The 25,643-nt window shown below is 47.2% G+C and overlaps 1 protein-coding gene across 4 annotated transcripts; it reads right to left on the reverse strand.

The window, feature by feature from the left end:
- Nucleotides 1-24,865, reverse strand: adpgk (ADP-dependent glucokinase). Of its 4 annotated transcripts, none has more exons than XM_068015650.1 (8): nt 24,600-24,865; nt 22,809-23,034; nt 13,047-13,145; nt 12,735-12,797; nt 6,569-6,689; nt 5,233-5,429; nt 3,474-3,572; nt 1-1,580 (listed from the first exon to the last, which is right to left on the reverse strand). In XM_068015650.1, the coding sequence occupies exons 1-8, from the start codon at nt 24,812-24,814 to the stop codon at nt 1,026-1,028; spliced, it is 1,575 nt and encodes a 524-aa protein (XP_067871751.1). In that variant the 5' UTR covers nt 24,815-24,865; the 3' UTR covers nt 1-1,025. The 4 variants fall into 4 exon arrangements, with proteins under 4 accessions (XP_067871751.1, XP_067871750.1, XP_067871752.1 ...); XM_068015649.1 differs by having other exon boundaries at nt 1-1,583; XM_068015651.1 differs by lacking the exon at nt 13,047-13,145 and having other exon boundaries at nt 1-1,583.
- Nucleotides 24,866-25,643: the final 778 nt, after the last annotated feature.

Here is a 25,643-nt window from a genome sequence, read left to right on the forward strand (position 1 = left end):
TTCTCCCAGCTCTGGGAAACTCCTGTCACACTAAAGTAACAGCTTAAAGGAATGTTTACTTCTTAGAAAGGCTGCCTTTTTTTTTAAAAAAAGTACTCGTTTCCTTTTTGCATTGAACCTCCCACTTACAGGATGAAAACAAGGCAAAATACAGACAAATTTCATGAGAGATGCCATGAGTTACCTTCCCTCCCCTGGAACTCATCTGTCCCTTTGTTCATACATTTTCAGGCTATGTGACACAGAAGACCTTGTTTACTCTGCTCAGAAATAAAGCACTTCCAGATCAACTACAGCAGTAAGATTGCCTCTCTAATGCCCCGATAAGATGCTTCAATCCTTAACTCAGCAAAGCATGTCCCACTACACCACTGAGTCAGATTTCCATTTCTCACACTGACTATCCTGTGGCTTCTGAAAGAAATTAACCATTAGTGCCAAATTAGGGGAAGCATTGTGTTGTAAACTTATGCCCACTCCGAACTGAACTGAAACCACCCATGTAAGACCCTCGGAGCCAGCAGATGGAGAAGACTTTCACCCAAACAAGCTGGGCTGGAATAGAATTCAGGTCCTCAAAGTGAAATAAGAGTATCTAATGCACACATCATGCAGCCCACAATACTGAAAATATGCTGACCACAAGCTCACTGCTTCCCAATCAAGGCAAGCACTCTATACCTAGATTTCCAAAGTTGATTTTACCACAACAGAAAGAAAACAGAATTCCTGGTTGTTTCCTGACAGAAAAGATTTGAAACTTGTGTAAGTCTAAGGGGCATTGATTGCTGTAGCAGTGGAAACAGCAAAAGGGAGAGGGTGCTACTAGATCATGAACTGGACAACTTTTATACATAAGGCCTTGGACTAAAAGCAGTAAAAGCCTCAGTTGTATTTGCTGCCCCTTCTTCCTTGCTATAACCGTACCAGACCACTGTGCCCCCACCCCCGCCACACTAAACAGAGAATTTGCTGTAGATACAAACTTAAATTTGTCTCTTTCTCATTGAACAGCAAGGGTCTAGTCACTTCCGTTCAGAATATAAAAGCCCTTCTGCAGAGATGGCGTCTCCCAATCCCACAGTCCTGACTGGGTTAACACAAATCAGCACAGGAGTGATGAAAAACGAGATGTTTTCTCTGTGCCACACACGCACAGGGTTGGCTGGACTCAACGTCATTTTCTTATCCTTCAGCAATTTTTCCGTTCGTGACAGAACAAATTCCATGGGGGAACTGAGAACAACTTTTGTGGGATCAATGGTGTCGGTGCCACACGCTTGACTCCCAGCAACTCTCGCTCCAGCCACAACAGATGATATTTGGTTGCTCCAGTAACCATCTACAGTCGCTAGAATGTGATACGCCAGAGTGTGGAAATGAACACGAGTTAAATCCGAATCCTTACGCCATTCACTGCGCCCATATTCTTTGAGGAGCCAGAAAATGATATCGCTGACCATTCCAATATCAGGTGTCCCACTCCAATGCCCTTGTGAGGAGTGAGGTCCTGAGCCCGCCTGACTGATGAACAACAGCTCCTGCTCATTCAGGCCAATTGAGTTTACAATAGTAAGAACCTGCTAAGAAGAAGAAAAGCTGATCAGCAAAGAGATGAACCAAGAGAACACCCAAAACACTAAGCAGTTAATTGTGACAATGGAAAAATCAAGTTTGGGACAGACTAAAGCATGCATGTGGGCTTTGGAAGCAGCTAAGATAAGGCAGGACAGAGGCAGGCAATGTCAGAGAGGTGGAACTTGGCAGTCTTTGCAATGGAGAGAATGTGGGGTTGGAAACTCAGTTCAGGTTCAAAGAAGTTGCTAAGGAAACAGAGTTCAAAGCGAGGGATGGAAATGGTGGCTAGGGAACATCATTTATGGTGAGGGCTGAAGACAATGGCTTTGATCTTTCCAAAGCTGAATTGGCAGAAATTGTGGCTCTTGCAAGACTGGATGTCTGACAACACAGAGACAGTGAATGGGTCAAGAAAAGTGGTGGTGAGATAGAGTTGGGTGTGGTCAGTATATATGTGAAACCTGGCACCTTGACTGAGGATGATTTTATCGAGAGGCAGCATGTAAACAAGGAATAATAGGGGACCAAAGAGGGCACAAGAGATAATGGTGCAGTAGCAGGAAGACAGGCCATTGCTGGAAAGGCTCTGGTTATGGTAGGATAGGTCAGGGTAATACAAGGTGAGAGCAGTCCCACTCAGCTGGGCCACGGTGAGAGGTAGGAAACAGATGCTGTGGTCAACCATGTCCATCGCTGCAGTCAGATGGTCAAGAACGATGAGGAGGGACTGTGCACCATGGTCACTTGTGGATGTCATTTGTGACTTTAACTAAGACTGTTTTAATGCTGGTTCAGGAGTGGACACCTGATTGGAGGGATTCACATTCAAGGATTTGAGTGTGGAAAGGGAGATGGAGATAAACCAACTATTAACTGCATTTCTAAAACACTCCTCACTGGAGGAAGACATCTCAGATCACCAAGGAGGAGGGAGAAAACGGAAAGGGTTAAAGGAACATGGTCAAATAGCAGGGCACTGCAGAGGTTTTGGAAGCATTGATAAGAGGTGGCAAGATGGAGGGAACATGGCAAGGAGATAGAGAGAGGACCAGCTGGCTGTGATGGATCTGGGGATAGTAGCAGTTCATGGACAGCGGAGCAGAGGTTTGTGCAAGAATCAAAGGCTACAGGAGGTCACTAGCTTTCAATGATGGGGCAGAGCCAGAGCGGGGGCTGGGAGGGGTTGTTGAAACTAAGGTCAAACAATGTAAAAGTCAACTTGATAAGACATGGATGCAGCCGCATATCAAAACCCATTTGATGAAGGAGATCGATTGAAGCATGAGGCGAGTGATTACAGTGTGAACATGTTACAAAAAGAAACCCACAGATTTTGGTTAATCATTTTGCAATAAAACACATCATGTCAAACAATAAAGGAACCACAAATTTACTGCAAAAATAATTTCCACAACATACATGTGGACGAAACAGACACAAAAATAATATTCACATTTTTACATCAATTTTTATCCATCGCTCCCCAAGATGCCTCATGTTGGGAAACAGTCTCCATGGGCAGGAGACACCCACTAGTTCCTCATCATTCTTCATGCCTCACCCTAGATGGTGAGTATCTGCAGGGTATTCATTGCACACAAGTCACACTGCTGAACCTGATCCTGTGTCTAGCCAACATCTGCAGGGCAGCACTTTCCAGCAGGGAACTGGACAGCGATGAGGAGCAACCATCCCAGCTAATTCACTGCCACCTCCTTAGCCCAGAGGATCAGAGGTCAATTTTATTTTCCCAACTGCTGAACTAGCCAAGATCAGCCAACTCACCACACACCATGGATTGAATCCAAGACCTTCCTCATCTGCCTAGTTTAGTGCTCCACCACATCCTTACATACAGTACCCGCCTCAACTGCCCCAATAAAAATAATGGTTACCTGGTCCACAATGGTATTCATATATGTTGTGTCTGTCATGCTGGCCAGCTCCAGGTGCACTGAAATTTCATTAGGGATCTCTGAGATTAACATACTAACCTATTGTTTTAGAGTATGAAAGAAAACAGAAGTTATGTTAGAAATGAAATAGGGAAGGATTGGGGTTCATCAATGGAGTAACATTCTATTACAAAAAAATTATTACAAATTTTATGCATCAACGCTAACCCTTCCACAAGGAGCAGTGAAATATGTGTCCCAGTTCGCTGAAACGTTAAGTGTTTATACAATGATTACTGATCTTCTGCCCCACACATGGAAGAAATCAGTTTCCTGCCCAGATTTTCCTGATGACATCAATGTGCGCGGGCGGGTGCACGGGCAGCAGAAGGTGTGTATTTGCAGATCAGGGAGGTCTGCAAGAAGGAAAAAATGCAAGTCTTTCAGAAAGAAAAACGGGATAAATTCAGAGAGAAATAGCAGCAGGAATTGGAAAGTAAATGGATTTATTGAATATATTCAGGATAGTTCCTTAAAGCAGTAGGTAAGATTCAAATGTAATGTTGAGTAGTGAACTGGAAATAATTAGCTACTCAGTAGGAGAACATCTCAGGAACGGTGACCACAATATGACTGAATTTGCTACTGACTTGGAGGGGAGAAAGGAGGGTCACATTCAAGGAACTCTATTGAAGCAAGGTTAACTATAAGGAATGAGGAATATATTAGTTGGTAAATCTATAGATCAACTGTGGAATCTGTTTAAGGTAATTAGTAAATCACAAGCAACTGTTGATTTCTGAAAGGGATAAGAAGTTCTGGGGTGATGCAGCCATGTCTAGAAGGGTGGTTAGAGCCAGGATTGAAGAGAAAGGTTAGGTACAGGCAGATGAGTAGTTGCAAGAAGGACAGGGAGGGTCAAAGAAAGCAACAAAAGGAGATTAAAAAATAACAAGGAGGCAAAGAGAAAGCGTGGACAAAAATTACAGATAGTATCAAGGGTAATAACAATGACATTTATAAGTAGAGAAAGGAGAAGGATGATGTACGCACTAAAAACACCTTCCAGTTTGACAATAGGAGAAAGGATACAATCCCAGAGAGATACTGAAGGGCCTAGATCGGTGAAGGGAATCAATGTAAACAGAAAAATTAGAGTGGGAAAAATAATGGGGTTGAGTATCTTGTTTTCGGCCCCTGTACTGCAACACATGTTGCATTCTTTCAGCCAACCCTCTCCATCTTCTGCATGGTTTTAGTTTTTCTCGTTAATTTTAAATTGCTATTTATTTTGATACTCAATCTCATCTCCAGGACGAGGTTGAGTATTGATTACAGTGCCTCACTGGGTTAAAACCTGAGCAAAAGTTTTTCTTAACATTATTATTGAACTAACATTACCCTACTCTGTAGGCTCTAACAGCAACAACAGTCTGCCTGTAATAATGTAAAAACACCTCACGGTTTATCAAAGAGGAAAGTGGGCAGGGTGCAGTAAAAGAATTATTAAAGTCAGAATAGTAGTTTACACTACAGAGGCCAATTTTGTCTGCGTGATCCAAATCCAAATTTACCCTGGAACTTTTGATGACTGAGGAAAAAGACAGAAAACTTCTGAAGGCTGTTTCTGACTGAAGTTTAAGGAGTGCTTTCCAGAGAACAGAGACTGAAGACTCTGGCATAGCACCACGCTGGGGTTTGATGCAGTGAGAGACAGTTCTTACTCCATTATGAATGTGCTTATATGCTTCTATCTTACCTCCTGGAGTCTCTTGCTTCGTTCTTCCTTCCCCTGCCCCTCCATCATGTGCAAACCCGAAAGCACAATCAGCTCAGGTTCAAACTCCTCCAGACTCGCTATGAAGGTCTCCATCATGTTCATCTCTCCATTTGACATATCATGGGAGAATATGAAGCGGTTGGCCTGTGGTGCCTCAACCTCCCCCCATGTATCCCCTGCGCAACACACAACAGCTGACATTTAGCTTCATTCTTCACAAAGAGATACTTTGGTATGTTATATACTCTGCCAGCAGAGTGCATTTAAACATCAGCTTCACCATACGTCCATCACTGGTTGCATGTCAGAAGTTTCACTGGGACGTGAGATAAAAGCCTTGTGCTTATACAACATCTTGTCATTAAAATAACTGAAAGACCATCACACAATTTCTTTCTTGGAGTGTAGTTTTTTGTCGGCTAACATGACAGCCCTCCATCACCAGCAATATCCCACCAGTGAATCTGTTTCTACTCGATTGGTTGAGGAAGGACACCAGAAGTGCTTTTTTTTTTAAACCAGTGCTGAGGGATTTTTTTTTTAAACATGCACTAAAAGAGGTAGACTGCAGACTGGTGTTTTACCTGGACAACAGTACTCCCTTAGATTATGTGTTCAATACACCATGAGTGGGGCTCAAACAAATTTTCTGACCCAAAGGGAGGAATGCTATGATTAAGTCAGGCAGACATCACGATGCAACTGCTCAAACAGCCAATGTGGCCATCTCAGATTTCAGTCATCTCCACACAAACGACTTTCTCAGAAACTGAACACTTTGGAATTCCTTCCCTCCTCTCGGTCATCCCTTCCACCCCTTGAAAACTCCAGCTTGACCATCACATGACCACTATTTGATTCGCTTTTTCTACCTATTCTTTCAATCTCTTAGCACTTCAAAACAAAATCCATAAAAAAGGTGTTTACCCAGAGTAGAAAGATCTCCTATCTAGTCTACATCACATTGCTGTTTCTGGGATCTTTCTGTGCTGAAATTATCTCCAGAATTTCCTACATTACACTTGATGGGTGTAAAGCACTTTGGGACACCCTAACGGTCATGAAAGAAACTATCTAAATACAATATGACACCGGGCAATGCATGGAAAGCATCACAGCCTAGCCCAGTACTGTCCTCAACCAAGGTCCATGTATTGTCAAGCAAGGGGCACTAGATTGAGAATTCTGGCAGACTTTTCCCTTCCCTCACCTCAGGATTGGAGACCAATGGAAGCAACTGGAGTTCTGATTGACATTACATTCAAATCACCCCCTCTCCCTGATGATAACAATTATAAACACTCTCTAAACTTACCAGCCTGGTACTCCAGAATGAGATGATACTCATCCGCCTCCTGCAAAGACTCTGGTGGGACAATAATTCGATCATCCAAGAGTTCATGAAGCTTGGGACCAACAGGACCACAAAGCAGAACCTGCAGCCAAAACAAGCATTAATACTCATCCCAATAGCAGCACATACACGCACAGTACGTTCTTGGTTTATTCTTTCATCAGATGCGGGCAAAGCATTTGTTGCCCATCCTTAATTTCCCTTGACAACTGAGAGGCTTGCAAGGCCATTTCAGAGGGCAGTGAAGAGTCAAACACATTGCTGTGGGTCTGGAGTCACATGTAGGCCAGACCAGATAAGGACATTAGTGAACCAGATGGGTTTTTTCAACAATTGATGAGAGATTTATGGCACCATTACTGAGACCAGCTTTCAATTCCAGATTTTTTTTATTAATTGAATTTAAATTCCACCATCTGCCATGGTGGGATTTGAACCCGTGTCTGCATGGCATTAGCCTAGGCCTCTGGATTACTAGTTCAGTAACATTATCACTACACCACCACCTCCTAGGTATTAAAATGCATCGAGGGGATGTTCCAGAGATCAGAAGGCCCAGGCCTGTGTCAACATTTTGTCACAGAATCAGGCAAGGTGCGGTGCGGAGATGGACACATGTAACCAAACCTGTAGCATTAACTGAGCGAAACCAGCAGTGTTACTGGTGCTCCCCACTGCTGGACCATCCAACTAATTAACAAAGGACCCTTCCGACAGCGCTGCCAGTTAAAGCTCAGAACAGATCGATCAAACAGACTGAAATAATCCCTAGGTCGATCACAGTGCTGAGTCAGCGGATCTCAGACAAGCAATGGTGGAGGCACAAACAAACAGCCACAACACAGTGGGAAATGAAACAGATGACAATCAACTAAGATTCCCACTCCTGACCCCTCTGGAAAGAGCACATGGGCATTGGTTAATGGGAGGAGGGCAGGTTTGGGTTTCGCTGTGACGCCCCCATCCATGGTCAAAGAATCCTGACTGTTGAGGTTCATACTGCAGGCAGTCAGCACCTTCAGGAACTGTATCCCAGTGAGAGTCAGCACCTTCAGGAACTGTACCCCAGTGAGAGTCAGCACCTTCAGGAACTGTATCCCAGTGAGAGTCAGCACCTTCAGAAACTGTACCCCCAGTGAGAGTCAGCACCTTCTGGAACTGTCCCCCAGTGAGAGTCAGCACCTTGAGGAACTGTCCCCCATGTGAGAGTCAGCACCTTCAGGAACTGTCCCCCAGTGAGAGTCAGCACCTTGAGGAACTGTCCCCCATGTGAGAGTCAGCACCTTCAGGAACTGTACCCCATGTGAGAGTCAGCACCTTCAGGAACTGTACCCCAAGTGAGAGTCAGCACCTTCAGGAACTGTCCCCCAGTGAGAGTCAGCACCTTCAGGAACTGTCCCCCAGTGAGAGTCAGCACCTTCAGGAACTGTCCCCCAGTGAGAGTCAGCACCTTCAGGAACTGTACCCCAAGTGAGAGTCAGCACCTTCAGGAACTGTCCCCCAGTGAGAGTTAGCACCTTCAGGAACTGTATCCCAGTGAGAGTCAGCACCTTCAGGAACTGTATCCCAGTGAGAGTCAGCACCTTCAGGAACTGTATCCCAGTGAGAGTCAGCACCTTCAGGAACTGTACCCCAAGTGAGAGTCAGCACCTTCAGGAACTGTCCCCCAGTGAGAGTCAGCACCTTCAGGAACTGTCCCCCATGTGAGAGTCAGCACCTTCAGGAACTGTATCCCAGTGAGAGTCAGCACCTTCAGGAACTGTCCCCCAGTTAGAGTCAGCACCTTCAGGAACTGTACCCCAAGTGAGAGTCAGCACCTTCAGGAACTGTTCCCCCAGTGAGACTCAGCACCTTCAGGAAATGTATCCCGGTGAGAGTCAGCACTTTCAGGAACTGTTTCCCCAGTGAGAGTCAGCACCTTCAGGAACTGTCCCCCAGTGAGAGTCAGCACCTTCAGGAACTGTCCCCCAGTGAGACTCAGCGCCTTCAGGAACTGTCCCCCAGTGAGAGTAAGCACCTTCAGGAACTGTATCCCAGTGAGAGTCAGCACCTTCAGGAACTGTCCCCCAGTGAGAGTAAGCACCTTCAGGAACTGTATCCCAGTGAGAGTCAGCACCTTCAGGAACTGTATCCCAGTGAGAGTCAGCACCTTCAGGAACTGTATCCCAGTGAGAGTCAGCACCTTCAGGAACTGTATCCCAGTGAGAGTCAGCACCTTCAGGAACTGTATCCCAGTGAGAGTCAGCACTTTCAGGAACTGTTCCCCCAGTGAGAGTCAGCACCTTCAGGAACTGTCCCCCAGTGAGAGTCAGCACCTTCAGGAACTGTCCCCCAGTGAGAGTAAGCACCTTCAGGAACTGTATCCCAGTGAGAGTCAGCACCTTCAGGAACTGTCCCCCAGTGAGAGTCAGCACCTTCAGGAACTGTCCCCCAGTGAGAGTCAACACCTTCAGAGGAGACGGTGGCCTAGTGGTAATGTCACTGAACTGGTAATTCGGACGCCAGCATCTCAGATAAAAAGCATTTCTATGAGTCCTCAGTGAAGTTCTGAGGAATATCGCAAATGGAGAGAGGTTATTCATCCTGGTTAAGTTCCACGCACATGTTGGGAGACAGTGATTCATGGCCAACGTGCCTTGGTTGTCATGGGGTGGGCACGATTAGCGATACTGGGCAATGCCTTCTTGAGCTTTGTTCCCTGAATGAACTCCATCACCAACAGCTTCTTCCAGGGCAGACATTGCCACAAGGTAACACGGTGTCACCCAAGGTCTGGTCATTGGCATCAACTAGACCCAGACAGCACGTGGAGGCGCGATCTGCCCATTGTTCTTCCCACCCACACCTACTCTTGCACAATTGTGACACTAACCATTCTATCAGCAGCAGGGTGAAGGTGCACCCCTGAACATTCCACAGCTCCAAATACAACAGCCCGCCACGCATCATCACCCCTTGCATAAGCAATGATGTCAAATACCAGCACTTCGCTCTGTCACTAGAACGCTTGCTACCCACCAAAGCCTTAATGGGAAGCACCGATGCCAGCATCGATGAACCCTGGAAATCACTAAGCTCAATCATCTCAATTAGGGGCTGTGCAGTGGCAAGCACTGCAGCCTCACAGCTCCAGCGACCCGGGTTCAGTTCTGGGTACTGCCTGTGTGGAGTTTGCAAGTTCTCCCTGTGACTGTGTGGGTTTCCGCTGGGTGCTCCGGTTTCCTCCCACATGCCAAAGACTTGCAGGTTGATAGGCAAATTGGCCGTTATAAATTGCCCCTAGTATAGGTAGGTGGTCGGAGAATGGTGGGGATGTGGTAGAGAATATGGGATTAATGTAGGATTAGAATAACTGGGTGGTTGTTGGTCAGCACAGACTCAGTGGGTCGAAGGGCCTGTTTCAATGCTGTATCTCTAAATAAATAAAAAATAAATATATGAAGCAGCAGAAGCACCATTTGATAAAGGTGGAACCTGCATCAAGGGCTTGTTTGAGACCTACTTAGCAGAGATGATGTCATTGATGCAAAAAGCAAGCCTACGTAATGCACAACATAAACCCAACAGCTAAGACACATCATGACCTGAAAGTAGCCAAGATTGCTGAGCAAAGGACAGCGAGATATTGCTCAAAAAAATATGATTAACTTAACATCAAGAAATCCAAACTGCATGTGACAAAGGAAAGCTACAAGCTATGTATGAAGGGATCAAGAGGACACTTGGCCCGGCCATCACCAAAGTTGCTACCCTGAAGTCTGCAGATGAAGGATTCACCGACAGAAGTAAACAGATGTCCCGCTGGGTTGAACAGTACAGTTAGCTGTACTCCTGTGAGTCGGACTTCTCCCAGTCTGCACTTGATGCTCTCCCAAATTTCCTGTCATGGATGAGTTAGAAGAAGAACCCTCATCGCTGGAGCTCGAGAAGGCCATAGACCACCTGGAAAACTAAAGGACACTGGACAAGGATGGAATCCCAGCTGAACTGCTCAAGCTCGGAAAGTTCCATCTATTGCCAGAACTTTATGACCTTCTCCTTCTCTGCTGGAAAGTAGGCTCTGGTCCACAGGAGATACGTGATGCCAAAATCAACATATATATAAAAACAAAGGTGACAGAGGAGGCTGCAACTACTACAGGGGCATCTCACTCTTTAGCATCATGTGGAAGGCCTTGACTAGGGTCATACTTAAAAGACTCAATCTACTTGCAGAGGGCGGGCACCCAGAAGCACAGTGCGGTTTCCACGCCGGTAGGATCTTCTCCGTATGCCTGCTACAAGAGAAGTGTAGGGAACAGCGTATACCCCTTTACCTTACGCTCATAGATCTCACTAAAGCATGTGACACCGTCAGCAGAGCAGGGCTCTACAGGATTTTGGGAAAAACTAGCTGTCAACCGAAGCTCTTCAGTCTCATCGGCTGAGGGAGATGGTGGTGTAGTGGTAATGTCACTCAACTAGCAATCCAGAAGTCCATGCTATTGCCCTGGGGATGTGGCTTCAAATCCCACCATGGCAGCAAGTGGAAGTTAAATTCAATTGATTAATAAAATCTGGAATTGAAAGAGAGTCTCAGTAATGGTACCATAAAACTATCTGTCATAAAAACCAACCTGTTTACTCATGCTTTTTAGCAAAGGAAATCTGCTGCCCCTAACTGGCCTGGCCTACATGTGACTTCAGACCCACAATATAGTTGACTCTTAACTGCCCTCTGAAAATGGCTTAGCAAGTCCTCAGTTGTCAAGGGCAACAAATGCTGGCCCTGTCAGTGACGCACAATTCCTTGAAAGAATTTTTAAAAACCTGTATCCCAGTGACAGTCAGCACCTTCAGGAATTGTATCCCAGTGAGAGTCAGTACCTTCAGCAACTGTCCCCAAGTGAAAGTCAGCACCTTCAGGAACTGTTCCCCAGTCACAGTCAGAACCTTCAAGAACTGTCCCCCAGTCACAGTCAGAACCTTCAGGAACTGTCCCCCAGTGAGAGTCAGCACCTTCAGGAACCGTCCCCCAGTGAGAGTCAGCACCTTCAGCAACTGTCCCCCAGTGATAGTCAGCACCTTCAGGAACCGTCCCCCAGTGAGAGTCAGCACCTTCAGGAACCGTCCCCCAGTGAGAGTCAGCACCTTCAGGAACTGTATCCCAGTGAGAGTCAGCACCTTCAGGAACTGTATCCCAGTGAGAGTCAGCACCTTCAGGAACTGTACTCCAGTGAGAGTCAGCACCTTCAGGAACTGTACTCCAGTGAGAGTCAGCACCTTCAGGAACTGTACTCCAGTGAGAGTCAGCACCTTCAGGAACTGTACTCCAGTGAGAGTCAGCACCTTCAGGAACTGTACTCCAGTGAGAGTCAGCACCTTCAGGAACTGTATCCCAGTGAGAGTCAGCACCTTCAGGAACTGTATCCCAGTGAGAGTCAGCACCTTCAGGAACTGTACTCCAGTGAGAGTCAGCACCTTCAGGAACTGTACTCCAGTGAGAGTCAGCACCTTCAGGAACTGTACTCCAGTGAGAGTCAGCACCTTCAGGAACTGTACTCCAGTGAGAGTCAGCACCTTCAGGAACCGTCCCCCAGTGAGAGTCAGCACCTTCAAGAACTGTCCCCCAGTGAGAGTCAGCACCTTCAGGAACTGTCCCCCAGTGAGAGTCAGCACCTTCAGGAACTGTATCCCAGTGAGAGTCAGCACCTTCAGGAACTGTACTCCAGTGAGAGTCAGCACCTTCAGCAACTGTCCCCCAGTGAGAGTCAGCACCTTCAGCAACTGTCCCCCAGTGAGAGTCAGCACCTTCAGCAACTGTCCCCCAGTGAGAGTCAGCACCTTCAGGAACTGTATCTTAGTGAGAGTCAGCACCTTCAGGAACTGTACTCCAGTGAGAGTCAGCACCTTTAGGAACCGTCCCCCAGTGAGAGTCAGCACCTTTAGGAACTGTACTCCAGTGAGAGTCAGCACCCACAGAATTGTACCCCAGAGTCAGCCCCAAGAAGAAAACTGTCAAAATACAGCAAAATAAGAAGGGCGAGCTGAGCTTTTTTGAGCACTGGAACCGATGAGGATTCAACTCCTCGCCAGTGTTATTTGAGCCCAGTTTTACAGCTCCAGCACACAGGAATAACGGACTAACCGACAGGTTCACATTCGACCCCAGCCTCTGGCCAATCAGAGCAGCATTTCCTCCAACAAAGTGCTGTAAGAAAAACAAAAAGAAAAATAATTAACAACAGGGCTAACTTTAATTCATCAGCATAGTTTGATCTGCACCCTCCTTCCAAAGCTGTCACTGGGGTAACTGAATGTATTGGTCCCAATACTATACAGGAACAATTAGTTAAACCAATACACTTTCACAATGACTGATACATGTCTTGTGTGATACTCTTAGCTTATCCCCTCAAATCATTTAAACCCTCATTGATTGTTAACTCTTGTACTTCACCTGGGGTCGTGGGACACTGGCACCGGTCCTGTTAAAGTGGTGGCTGTAACGTTGGGACGGTCTACACCTGAACCATGCTGGGGCTGGTGTTCGAGCGAGCTGCATAAGTAGGGAGGTAGAGAGGGTTTTAAATGGAATAGTGGGGGCAAGGGGTCAAATTTTGGAAGCTATGGTAAATCAACATTCACGGTAAAGCTACATTCACGGAGAAGACTCGGAGGGCAGAGTTCCGGAACGGTAAGTATAAAAAAAACTTACCTCAGGGATTCGCAACCTACATTCACGGAGAAGACTCGGAGGGCAGAGTACCGGACCGGTAAGTTTTAAAAACTTACCTCGGGGATTCGCGGCCTACATTCACGGAGAAGACTCGGAGGGCGGAGTTCCGGACCGGTAAGTTTTAAAAACTTACCTCGGGGATTCGCGGCCTACATTCACGGAGAAGACTCGGAGGGCGGAGTTCCGGACCGGTAAGTTTTAAAAACTTACCTCGGGGATTCGCGGCCTACATTCACGGAGAAGACTCGGAGGGCGGAGTTCCGGACCGGAAAGTTTTAAAAACTTACTTCTGGTAAAAAAAAAACTGAAAATTGATGTCACAGGAAAGCTGTGACCTGATTGGCTGGTAGGGAATTTGTACTGAATTTGAAAATAAAACATTGGTAAAAATTGATTAAAACCTTTAATTAACAAATTAAGAGGGAGGAGATTACTGTATTTAATTAGCATTTAATATTTATAGCAGAAATCTAGCACTAGGGACCATATAGTTAATTGTAACAATTCAGTAAGGATTTAATAAGTATTTATTTATTTTATATTAATTAACTAATTAGTGCTAGAAATGACAGTTAGAGGCAACTGGATGCACTTAGGAGCATGCAAGTGGCAGAAAGTGTCATAGACAGGAGTTTTAGAGAAGTGGTTACACCCAAGGTGCAGGCAGATAGATGGGTGACCGCTAGAAGGGGCAGGCAGTCAGTGCAGGAAAAGGGGTGGAGGAGTTGCATTATTGGTTAAGGAGAATATCACAGCTGTACTGCGGGAGGACACCTCGGAAGGGTCATGCAGCGAAGCAATATGGGTGGAGCTCAGGAATAGGAAGGGTGCAGTCACGATGTTGGGGGTTTACTACAGGCCTCCCAACAGCCAGCGGGAGGTAGAGGAGCAGATATGTAGACAGATTTTGGAAAGATGTAAAGGTAACAGGGTTGTAGTGCTGGGTGATTTTAACTTCCCCTATATTGACTGGGACTCACTGAGTGCTAGGGGCTTGGATGGGTCAGAATTTGTAAGGAGCATCCAGGAGGGCTTCTTGAAACAATACGTAGATAGTCCAACTAGGGATGGGGCCATACTGGACCTGGTATTGGGGCAGCTGTTTAAGGGTAAATCAACATCTGACATGTGGGAGTCTTTCAAAAGTCAGTTGATTAGAATCCAGGACCAGCATGTTCCTGTGAGGAGGAAGGATAAGTTTGGCAAGTTTCGGGAACCTTAGATAACGCGGGATATTGTGAGCCTCGTCAAAAAGAAAAAGGAAGCATTTGTAAGGGCTGGATGGCTAGGAACAGACGAATCCCTTGAGGAATATAAAGACAGTAAGAAGGAACTTAAGCAAGGAGTCAGGAGGGCTAAAAGGGTTATGAGAAGTCATTGGCAAACAGGATTATGGAAAATCCCAAGGCTTTTTATACGTATATAAAGAGCAAGAGGGTAACCAGGGAAAGGGTTGGCCCACTCAAGGACAGAGAAGGGAAGCTATGTGTGGAGCCAGAGGAAATGGGCGAGGTACTAAATGAGTACTTTGCATTAGTATCACCAAGGAGAAGGACTTGGTGGATGATGAGCCGAGGGAAGGAAGTGTAGATAGTCTCAGTCATCTCATTATCAAAAAGGAGGTGGTGTTGGGTGTCTTGCAAAGCATTAAGGTAGGTAAGTCCCCAGGGCCTGATGGGATCTACCCCAGAATACTGAGGGAGGCAAGGGAAGAAATTGCTGGGGCCTTGACAGAAATCTTTGCATCCTCATTGGCTACAGGTGAGGTCCCAGAGGACTGGAGAATAGCCAATGTTCCTTTGTTTAAGAAGGGTAGCAAGGATAATCCAGGAAATTATAGGCCGGTGAGCCTTACATCAGTGGCAGGGAAAATTATTAGAGAGGATTCTTCGGGACAGGATTTACTTCCATTTGGAAACAGATGGACTTATTAGCGAGAGGCAGCATGGTTTTGTGAAGGGGAGGTCGTGTCTCACTAATTTGATTGAGTTTTTTGGGGAAGTGACAAAGATGATTGATGAAGGAAGGGCAGTGGATGTTATCTATGTGGACTTCAGTAAAGCCTTTGACAAGGTCCCTCATGGCAGACTGAGACAAAAGGTGAAGTCACATGGAATCAGAGGGGAGCTGGCAAGATGGATACAGAACTGGCTCGGTCATAGAAGACAGAGGGTAGCAGTGGAAGGGTGCTTTTCTGAATGGAGGGATGTGACTAGTGGTGTTCCGCAGGGATCAGTGCTGGGACCTTTGCTGTTTGTAGTATATATAAATGATTTGGAGGAAAATGTAACTGGTCTGATTAGTAAGTTTGCGGACGACACAAAGGTTGGTGGAGTGGCGGACAGTGATGAGGATTGTCAGAGGATACAACAGGATATAGATCGGTTGGAGACCTGGGCGGAGAAATGGCAGATGGAGTTTAATCTGGACAAATGTGAGGTAATGCATTTTGGAAGGTCTAATGCAGGTGGGAGGTATACAGTAAATGGCAGAACTCTTAGGAATATTGACATGCAGAGAGATATGGGCGTACAGGTCCACAGGTCACTGAAAGTGGCAACGCAGGTGGACAAGGTAGTCAAGAAGGCATACGGCATGCTTGCCTTCATCGGTCGGGGCATAGAGTATAAAAATTGGCAAGTCATGCTGCAGCTGTACAGAACTTTAGTTAGGCCACACTTAGAATATTGCGTGTAATTCTGGTCGCCACACTACCAGAAGGATGTGGAGGCTTTGGAGAGGGTACAGAAGAGGTTTACCAGGATGTTGCCTGGTCTGGAGGGCATTAGCTATGAGGAGAGGTTGGATAAACTCAGATTGTTTTCACTGGAACGACGGAGGTGGAGGGGCGACATGATAGAGGTTTACAAAGTTATAAGCGGCAAGGACAGAGTGGATAGTCAGAAGCTTTTTCCCAGGGTGGAAGAGTCAGTTACTAGGGGACATAGGTTTAAGGTGAGAGGGGCAAAGTTTAGAGGGCATGTGCGTGGCAAGTTCTTTACACAGAGGGTGGTGAGTGCCTGGAACTTGTTGCCGGGGGAGGTGGTGGAAGCAGGTACCATAGAGACGTTTAAGAGGCATCTTGACAAATACATGAATAGGATGGGAATGGAGGGATACGGATCCAGGAAGTGCAGAAGGTTTTAGTTTAGGCAGGCATCAAGATCGGCGCAGGCTTGAAGGGCCAAATGGCCTGTTCCTGTGCTGTACTGTTCTTTGTTCTATCAAGGAGTGGAGACAAGGCAAGAAAGGTATGAACATGGGAAGTGATAAACAGACTGTGACAGGAAGGGACAGAACGTATAAATCTAAGAACAAATCAACAGATAAGGCTAGAGGTTACAAAAATACTAAAAGTACAAAAGTAAAGGCTCTGTATCTGAATGCACGTAACATTCGAATCAAAACAGATGAACTGAGAACGCAAGCAGAAATAAATAAGTACAATCTGATAGCCATTAAAGGCTGCAGGATGACATAGATTGGGACCTGAATAGTGAAGGGTACATGGTATTTAGGAAGGACAGGAAACTAGGAAAAGGTGGAGGGGTAGCTCTGTTAATTAATGATGGTATTAGTGCAATAGATAGGAATGACCTAAGTTCAGGATGTAGAAGCAGTTTGGGTAGAGATGAGAAATCATAAAGGCAAAATATCACTTGTGGGAGTGGTGTACAGGCCACCTAACATTAGCCACACTGCAGGACAGGGTATAAAGGAAGAAATAATGGCAGCTTGTCAGAAAGGTACAGCAATACATATAGACTGGAAAAGTCAGATGGGCAGAGGTAGCCTAGATGTGGAGTACATAGCGTGCTATCAGGATAATTTCTTGGAACAATACGTTCTGGAGCCAGAGAGCAGGCTATACCAGACCTGGTATTGTGTAACAAGATAGGATTAATTAATGACCTCATAGTTAAGGCGCCCCTCGGTAGCAGTGATCATAATATGATTGAATTTTACATTCAGTTTGAGGGAGAGAAGAGTGGGTCCAAGACTCGCACTTTAAACTTAAATAAGGGCAATTATGAGGGCATGAAAGCATAGATAACTAAAGTGAACTGGCAAATCAGGTTAAGGGATAGGTCAATAGAGATGCAGTGGCAGACATTTAAGGGGATATTTCAGAATACACAGAATAGATACACGTTAACAAGAAAGAAAAATTCCAAGGGTGGGACCCGCCATCCGTGGTTAACTAAACAGTTAAAGATAGTATCAAACTTAAAGAAAAAGCCTATAATTGCAAAGATGGGAGGCAGGTCAGAAGATTGGACAGAATATAAAAAACAGCAAAGAATGACTAAAAGATTGATAAGGAAGGTAAAACTAGCGTACGAGAGAAAGCCAGCTGGAATTATAAAGACAGATGGTAAGAGTTTCTATAGATATTTAAAATAGAAAAGGGTTAATAAAGTGAGCGTTGCTCCTATAGAAAGTGAGTCTGGGCAATTAATAATGGATAATAAGGAGATGGCAGATGAATTGAACAGATATTTTGCATCGGTCTTCACTATTGAGGATAAAAGTAACATCCCAGTATTAGCTGTAAATCAGGAAATGGAAGGGAGGGAGGAACTTAAGAAAATTACAATCACCAGGGAAGTGGTACTGAACAAATTGTTGGAGCTGCACGCTGACAAGTCCCCAGATCCTGATGGACTTCATCCTAGGGTGTTAAAAGAAGTGGCTAGTGAGATCGTTGATGCCTTAGTTTTAATTTTCCAAAATTCCCTGGACTCGGGGAAGGATCCGTTAGATTGGAAAATAGCAAATGTAACTCCTTTATTCAAAAAGGGAGAAAGAAAGCAGGAAACTACAGGCCTGTTAGCTTAACATCTGTCTTAGGGAAAATGTTAGAAGCTATTATTAAAGATGTTATAGCAGGGCATTTAGAAAAATTCAAGGTAATCAGGCAGAGTCAACATGGTTTTGTGAAAGGGAAATCATGTTTAACCAATTTATTGGAGTTCTTTGAGGGAGTTACATGTGCTGTGGATAAAGGGGAACCGGTGAATGTACTGTACTTAGCTTTCCAGAAGGCATCTGATAAGGTGCCACATCAAAGGTTATTGTGGAAAATAAAAGCTCATGGTGTAGAAGCAGCATATTAGCATGGATAAAAGATTGGGTAGCTATTCGGAAACAGAGTGGCATAAATGGGTCATTTTCTGGTTGGCAAAATGTAACGAGTGATGTGCCACAGGGATCAGTGCTGGGGCCTCAACTTTTTACAATTTATATAAATGACTTAGATGAAGGGACCAAAGGTATGATGGCTAAATTTGCTGATGACACAAAGATAGGTAGGAAAGTAACTTGCGAAGAGGACATAAGGAGGCTGCAAAAGGATATAGATAGGTTACGTGAGTGGGCAAAGACCTGGCAAATGGAGTATAATGTGGGAAAATGTTAAATTGTCCACTTTGGCAGGAAGAATGAAAAAGCATATGATCTAAATGGTGAGAGATTGCAGAGCTCTGAGATGCAGAGGGATCTGGGTGTCCTAGTGCATGAATCGCAAAAGGTTAGCATGCAGATATAGCACGTAATTAGGAAAGCTAATAGAATGTTATCGTTTATCGCGAGGGGAACTGAATACAAAAGTAGGCAGGGTGTGCTGCAGCTATATAGGGCATTGGTGAGACCACATCTGGAGTACTGTGTCTCCTTATTTAAGGAATGATGTAAATGTGTTGGAGGCAGTAGAGAGAAGGTTTCCTAGACAAATAGCTGGAATGGGTGGGCTGTCTTACGAGGAAAGATTGGACAGGCTAGGCTTGTATCCACTGGAATTTAGAAGAGTAAGAGGTGACTTGATTGAAACATACAAGATCCTGAGGGGCCTTGGACAGGGTGGATGTGGAAAGGATGTTTCCCCTTGTGGGAGAATCTAGAACTAGGGGTCACTATTTTAAAATAAGGGGTCACCCATTCAAGACAGATGAGGAGAAATTTTTTCTGAGGATTGAGAGTCTTTGGAATTCTCTCTCTCGAAAGGCGGTTGAAGCAGAATATTTTTAAGGCAGTGGTAGATAGATTCTTGATGAGCAAGAGGGTGAAAGGTCATCGGGGTAGGTGGAAATGTGGAGTAATCAGTTCAGCCATGAACTTATTGAATGGTGGAGCAGGCTCGAGGGGCCAAGGAACTGTCCTCCAGTGAGAGTCAGCACCTTCAGGAACTGTCCCCCAGTGAGAGTCAGCACCTTCAGGAACTGTATCCCAGTGAAAGTCAGCACCTTCAGGAACTGTATCCCAGTGAGAGTCAGCACCTTCAGGAACTGTATCCCAGTGAGAGTCAGCACCTTCAGGAACTGTATCCCAGTGAGAGTCAGCACCTTCAGGAACTGTATTCCAGTGAGAGTCAGCACCTTCAGGAACTGTATCCCAGTGAGAGTCAGCACCTTCAGGAACTGTATCCCAGTGAGAGTCAGCACCTTCAGGAACTGTATCCCAGTGAGAGTCAGCACCTTCAGGAACTGTCCCGCAGTGAGAGTCAGCACCTTCAGGAACTGTGTCCCAGTGAGAGTCGGCACCTTCAGGGACTGTCCCCCAGTGAGAGTCAGCACCTTCAGGGACTGTCCCCCAGTGAGAGTCAGCACCTTCAGGGACTGTCCCCCAGTGAGAGTCAGCACCTTCAGGGACTGTATCCCAGTGAGAGTCAGCACCTTCAGGAACTGTCCCCCAGTGAGAGTCAGCACCTTCAGGGACTGTATCCCAGTGAGAGTCAGCACCTTCAGGAACTGTCCCCCAGTGAGAGTCAGCACCTTCAGGGACTGTATCCCAATGAGAGTCAGCACCTTCAGGAACTGTATCCCAGTGAGAGTCAGCACCTTCAGGAACTGTATCCCAGTGAGAGTCAGCACCTTCAGGGACTGTATCCCAGTGAGAGTCAGCACCTTCAGGAACTGTCCCCCAGTGAGAGTCAGCACCTTCAGAGGAGAAAGGAGAAAAGTTCCAAATAAAAAGCTGAATTATGATACAAAAATAAATCACAAGCCAAGGGAGGGGATAATTTCTGTCCAAATGGTGTAGATAATTTTTCCAACTGCAACGCTATTAACTTTCCTGTTTACAGACATCGTCAGGATTTATTGACAAAAGCCTTTTGTGTAAGGGCTAGCTCTCAATTATAAAGGCATTTCAGTTCGTGGCTTCTCGCTGATTGGGTAATCTCTATCCACTGATTAGCAAAGTGAAATACAAACGTATTTTACACTTCATCATTTCACTGGATACAGATCAAATGATGCCTATTCTTTATTCCAGGTTAACTTTATCTTTTGAGACCATCAGAATATGATTAATGCAGTATGTCACAGCCTGTTTGACACATGGGCCCAGGGGAGCTGCAGAACTCTCGCTGAAGATAAACCTCTTTTGCAAACTCAAGGGTGCAATAAAAGTTTGTCAGCAGCAAGCAACTCATCCCACTGTCACAAGCTTTCTTATCCATTCTATTACACTCAGGGTTAACAAATTAATTCTACATAGAGTTGTTCAAAACAGAAACAGGCCCTTCGGCCCATCGTATCTGTGCCAGCCATCAAGCACCTAACTATTCTAATCCCATTTTCCAGCACTTGGCCCATAACCTTCTATGCTATGGTGTTTCAAGTGCTCATCTAAATACTTCTTAAATGTTGTGAGGGTTCCTGCCTCTACCACCCCTTCAGGCAGTGTTTTCCAGTGATTTTTTTTCCTCAAATCCTCTCTAAACCTCCTGTCCATTACCTTAAATCGATGCCCCCTGGTTATTGACCCCTCCGCTAAGGGAAAAAGTTTCTTCCTATCTAATCTATCAATACCTCTCATAATTTTGTACACCTCAATCATGTCCCCCCTCAGCCTTCTCTGCTCTAATGAAAACAATCCAAGCTTTTTCAGTCTCTCTTCATAGCTGAAATGCTCCAGCCCAGGCAACATCCTGGTGAATCTCCTCTGCAATCTCATCCTTCCTATAGCGTGGTGCCCAGAACTGTACACAGTACTCCAGCTGTGGCCTAACTAGTGTTTTATTCAGCTCCATCCTAACCTCCCTGCTCTTATATCCTATGCGTCGGCTAATAAAAGCAAGTATCCCATATGCCTTCCTAACCACCTTATCTACCTGTGCTGCTGCCTTCAGTGATCTATTGACAAGTACGCCAAGATCCTTCTGTACTTCCTAGGGTCCTACCATCCATTGTATATTCCCTTGTCTTGTTAGTCCGTTAGAATCATTCAGCTGCATCACCTCACACTCTCAGGATTAAATTCCATTTGCCATTGCTCCGCCCATCTTACCAGCCCATTTATATCGTCCTGTAATCTAAGGCTTTCCTCATTATTTACGACATCACCAATTTTCGTGTCATCTGCGAACTTAATGATCATACCTCCTATATTCACGTCCAAATCATTAAATGTACACTACAAACAGCAAGGGTCCCAGCAGTACACCACTGGTCACAGGCTTCCACTCGCAAAAGCAACCCTCGACCCTCACCCTCTGCCTCCTGCCACTAAGCTAATTTTGAATCCAATTTGCCCTGGATCCCACGGGCTCTTGCCTTCTTAACCAATCTCCCATGTGGGCCCTTATCAAAAGCTTTACAGAAGACTACATCAACTGCTTTACCCTCATCTACACATCTAATCACCACCTCGAAAAATACAAGTTTATACAAATATCACATGAAGCATAATAAGTTCCGAATCATCAGGTAAAATACTGCTTTCTAAGAGATTGGAGAGATTATCTCTTGTCCTCCTTTGTCAGTTCTCCTCTGAATTTTCATCTCTTGTCCCTCCTAAGGTTCAAATACACCACCCTGCAAATGTCATCTTGACTCAGTTGGTAGCGCCCTCATCTTGCAGTAAGAGGTTGTGAGTTACATCCTGTTCTCAAACTAAAGCACCCAACCCAACCTGATACACCAGTGCAGTATTTGAGGGAACAATGCATAGTTGGAGCTGCCTTTTTCGGATGAGAAGTTAAATGGAGACCCTGCCTACTTCTTCCACATTTATGCACTAATCAAAGAGGAGTCGGGAATTTTCCCCCCATGTCTGAGCACATATTCTTCCCTCAACCAATAGCACCAAAAACAGATCATCTGGTCATTTATCTTATTGCATCTATGGGAGCTTACTGTGCATAAACTGTCTGCTGTGTTTACCTATGCAATGAAGAGTAATTAATTGGCTGTAAAGCACTTTAGGCTGTCTAGTCGTGGAAGGCACTATATAAATGCAAACTCTTTCTTTTATTGCACCCTTTCTTGATTTTCATTCTTCCCCAGTATCTCAAGACTGTGGAATGCATAACCTCCCTCAACAACTTGCACCTTCAATGCCTGACCCTCTTCCTACCCTCTTGATGTCACCTAACCTTCTTGATTTGTCTTGTTTTCTCTCCTGCTTTGTTCAAGCTGGCTCTTGGCCTGTACTATGGGTGTTGGCCTTTCAGCTGGGTTGCTCAATAATCAAAAGCTACACCTTAGCTCCTGGGTACTGGGATGCAGTCTGTGCAATGTTCTGAAAGAGTTCCTTGTCAGTGAAGAATCGTTCAGCTGCAACACCTTTCTCCATAAAGTAGGAGAAAGTTTCTTTCAAGTCTTCCCTTGATTGAAGTGCATCATGATCCACTTTATTTCCAGGATCCATAGCCAACGCTTTCAAGAGGCCAATTCCGCACACCACCACATCCACACAGGAATTCACCCTGGCCAAGAGAAGATAGGAGCGGTCAATAACATGGAGCAGTGCACAGCGACCTCCCCACTCAGTTCACCACCCACCCCCCAAGATCGCCCTCCCTCCCAGCAATACCCCCTCCACCTCAACCCCCAGCCCCCCCGCACCCACTCCTCCCCAGCCCCTCACCCCCCTTCCCTCCTCTCCAGCCCCTCACCCCCCTTCCCTCCTCTCCAGCCCCTCACCCCCCTTCCCTCCTCTCCAGCCCCTCACCCCCCTTCCCTCCTCTCCAGCCCCTCACCCCCCTTCCCTCCTCTCCAGCCCCTCACCCACCCCCCCTCCTCTCCAGCCCCTCACCCACCCCCCCTCCTCTCCAGCCCCTCACCCACCCCCCCTCCTCTCCAGCCGCACACCCCCCTTCCCTCCTCTCCAGCCCCTCACCCCCCTTCCCAGCCCCTCACCCCCTTCCCTCCTCCCCAGCTCCTCACCCAACCCCCCTCCTCTCCAGCCCCTCACCCCCTTCCCTCCTCTCCAGCCCCTCACCCACCCACCTCCTCTCCAGCCCCTCACCCACCCCCCCTCCTCTCCAGCCCCTCACCCACCCCCCCTCCTCTCCAGCCCCTCACCCACCCCCCCTCCTCTCCAGCCCCTCACCCCCCTTCCCTCCTCTCCAGCTCCTCACCCCCCTTCCCTCCTCCCCAGCCCCTCACCCACCCCCCCTCCTCTCCAGCCCCTCACCCACCCCCCCTCCTCTCCAGCCCCTCACCCCCCTTCCCTCCTCCCCAGCCCCTCACCCACCCCCCCTCCTCTCCAGCCCCTCACCCACCCCCCCTCCTCTCCAGCCCCTCACCCCCCTTCCCTCCTCCAGCCCTCACCCCCCCTTCCCTCCTCCCCAGCCCCTCACCCACCCCCCCTCCTCTCCAGCCCCTCACCCCCCTTCCCTCCTCTCCAGCCCCTCACCCCCCTTCCCTCCTCCCCAGTCCCTCACCCACCCCCCCTCCTCTCCAGCCCCTCACCCACCCCACCTCCTCTCCAGCCCCTCACCCCCCTTCCCTCCTCTCCAGCCCCTCACCCCCCTTCCCTCCTCTCCAGCCCCTCACCCCCCTTCCCTCCTCCCCAGCCCCTCACCCACCCCCCTCCTCTCCAGCCCCTCACCCCCCTTCCCTCCTCCCCAGCCCCTCACCCACCCCCCCTCCTCTCCAGCCCCTCACCCACCCCCCCTCCTCTCCAGCCCCTCACCCCCCTTCCCTCCTCCAGCCCTCACCCCCCCTTCCCTCCTCCCCAGCCCCTCACCCACCCCCCCTCCTCTCCAGCCCCTCACCCACCCCCCCCTCCTCTCCAGCCCCTCACCCCCCTTCCCTCCTCCCCAGCCCCTCACCCACCCCCCCTCCTCTCCAGCCCCTCACCCCCCTTCCCTCCTCCCCAGCCCCTCACCCACCCCCCCCTCCTCCAGCCCTTCCCCCTTTCCCCCCCGGGCCATCACCCCTGATCATAGTAGAATTGTCCCAACAAGCAGCAATACTCTCCTGACCCCAGCGACGGTGAGCTGATTCCTAACCCGATTCCAGCCACCCCTCCGGCTTCCTCACTCACCCGACGGCCACCCTTGTCCACCCGACGCTGGGAGGCCTGAGGAGCGAGTCCCAGGCCTCGACCACCACCTCCTCGGGCGCCCGCAGCACCGACAGTCCGAAGAGGTAATCGGACAGGAACTGCATGGCGTCCACGGGGGCCTGCAGCGGGCAATAGGAAAGGAAGACATGCAGAGTGACGGCGCCCAGCACGACCACAGCAGCGGCCCGCCACATCCCGAAGAGCAGCCGGCGCCCGACCGGAAACTAGGCCGCGTGTCACACCCTAACCCGTCCGGGCTTCCCGCGCCTGCGCGGGGCCACTGCCGGGGCCGCCTGTTGCCATGGTGACGGTCTTTAGGCGCTGCTGAGGCCTCGGATTCACCCTGGTAATGGCAGCTTTCAGCAGCCTCACAATCTCACTGGGGAAGTGCAAACCTGAAATAAGATTAGAATGTGTGCGTTTAGCCAAAGCCCTTTGATCAAAGTCCTCACCAAGGGTTTCCCTGTTCTTGACCTGCATTTCCAGCATTTCCCTTTCAAACACATGAAACTGCTTCAAAAAAGCTGACAAAACTGTACAAGTTTATTGTAAAAACAGATGGTTACATGGGTTTTTTCCTCAAAAAATATACTTTATTCACAAAAATCTGTAAAAAAAAAATACATTACAAAACAGTTCCAAGCTGACATTCCAGAAATTGCAAAGGAAATCAGTTTTCCTCAGTACAGGAATGAGTTGCTTCACAACCCTTCCATTATATTTTACACGCCATGTACATTTTACAATAAACCCATATTTGGTGCATACAGCCCGAGGGGTTTTCCATGGATCCAGCCCCTCAGTTCACCTTGGTGGGGGGACCTGACACAGTGGTCTTTCCCCATTGAGCCTTTGTCACGGCTGCCCCAAGCTTTAATCCCTCCCTTAGCACATAGTCCTGGACTTTGGATTGTGACTTCAACTGCATCATCCATGCGGCTGGACGATCCGGCAGAGACGACAGCAAACTGGACGTTACGTCCAGATTCCTAATAGAAACAGTTAAAGATGCCAAACTGCACG

The sequence above is a fragment of the Heterodontus francisci genome, chromosome 35, assembly GCF_036365525.1.
Source record: "Heterodontus francisci isolate sHetFra1 chromosome 35, sHetFra1.hap1, whole genome shotgun sequence".
In the NCBI taxonomy this organism is placed as follows: Eukaryota; Metazoa; Chordata; class Chondrichthyes; order Heterodontiformes; family Heterodontidae; genus Heterodontus; species Heterodontus francisci.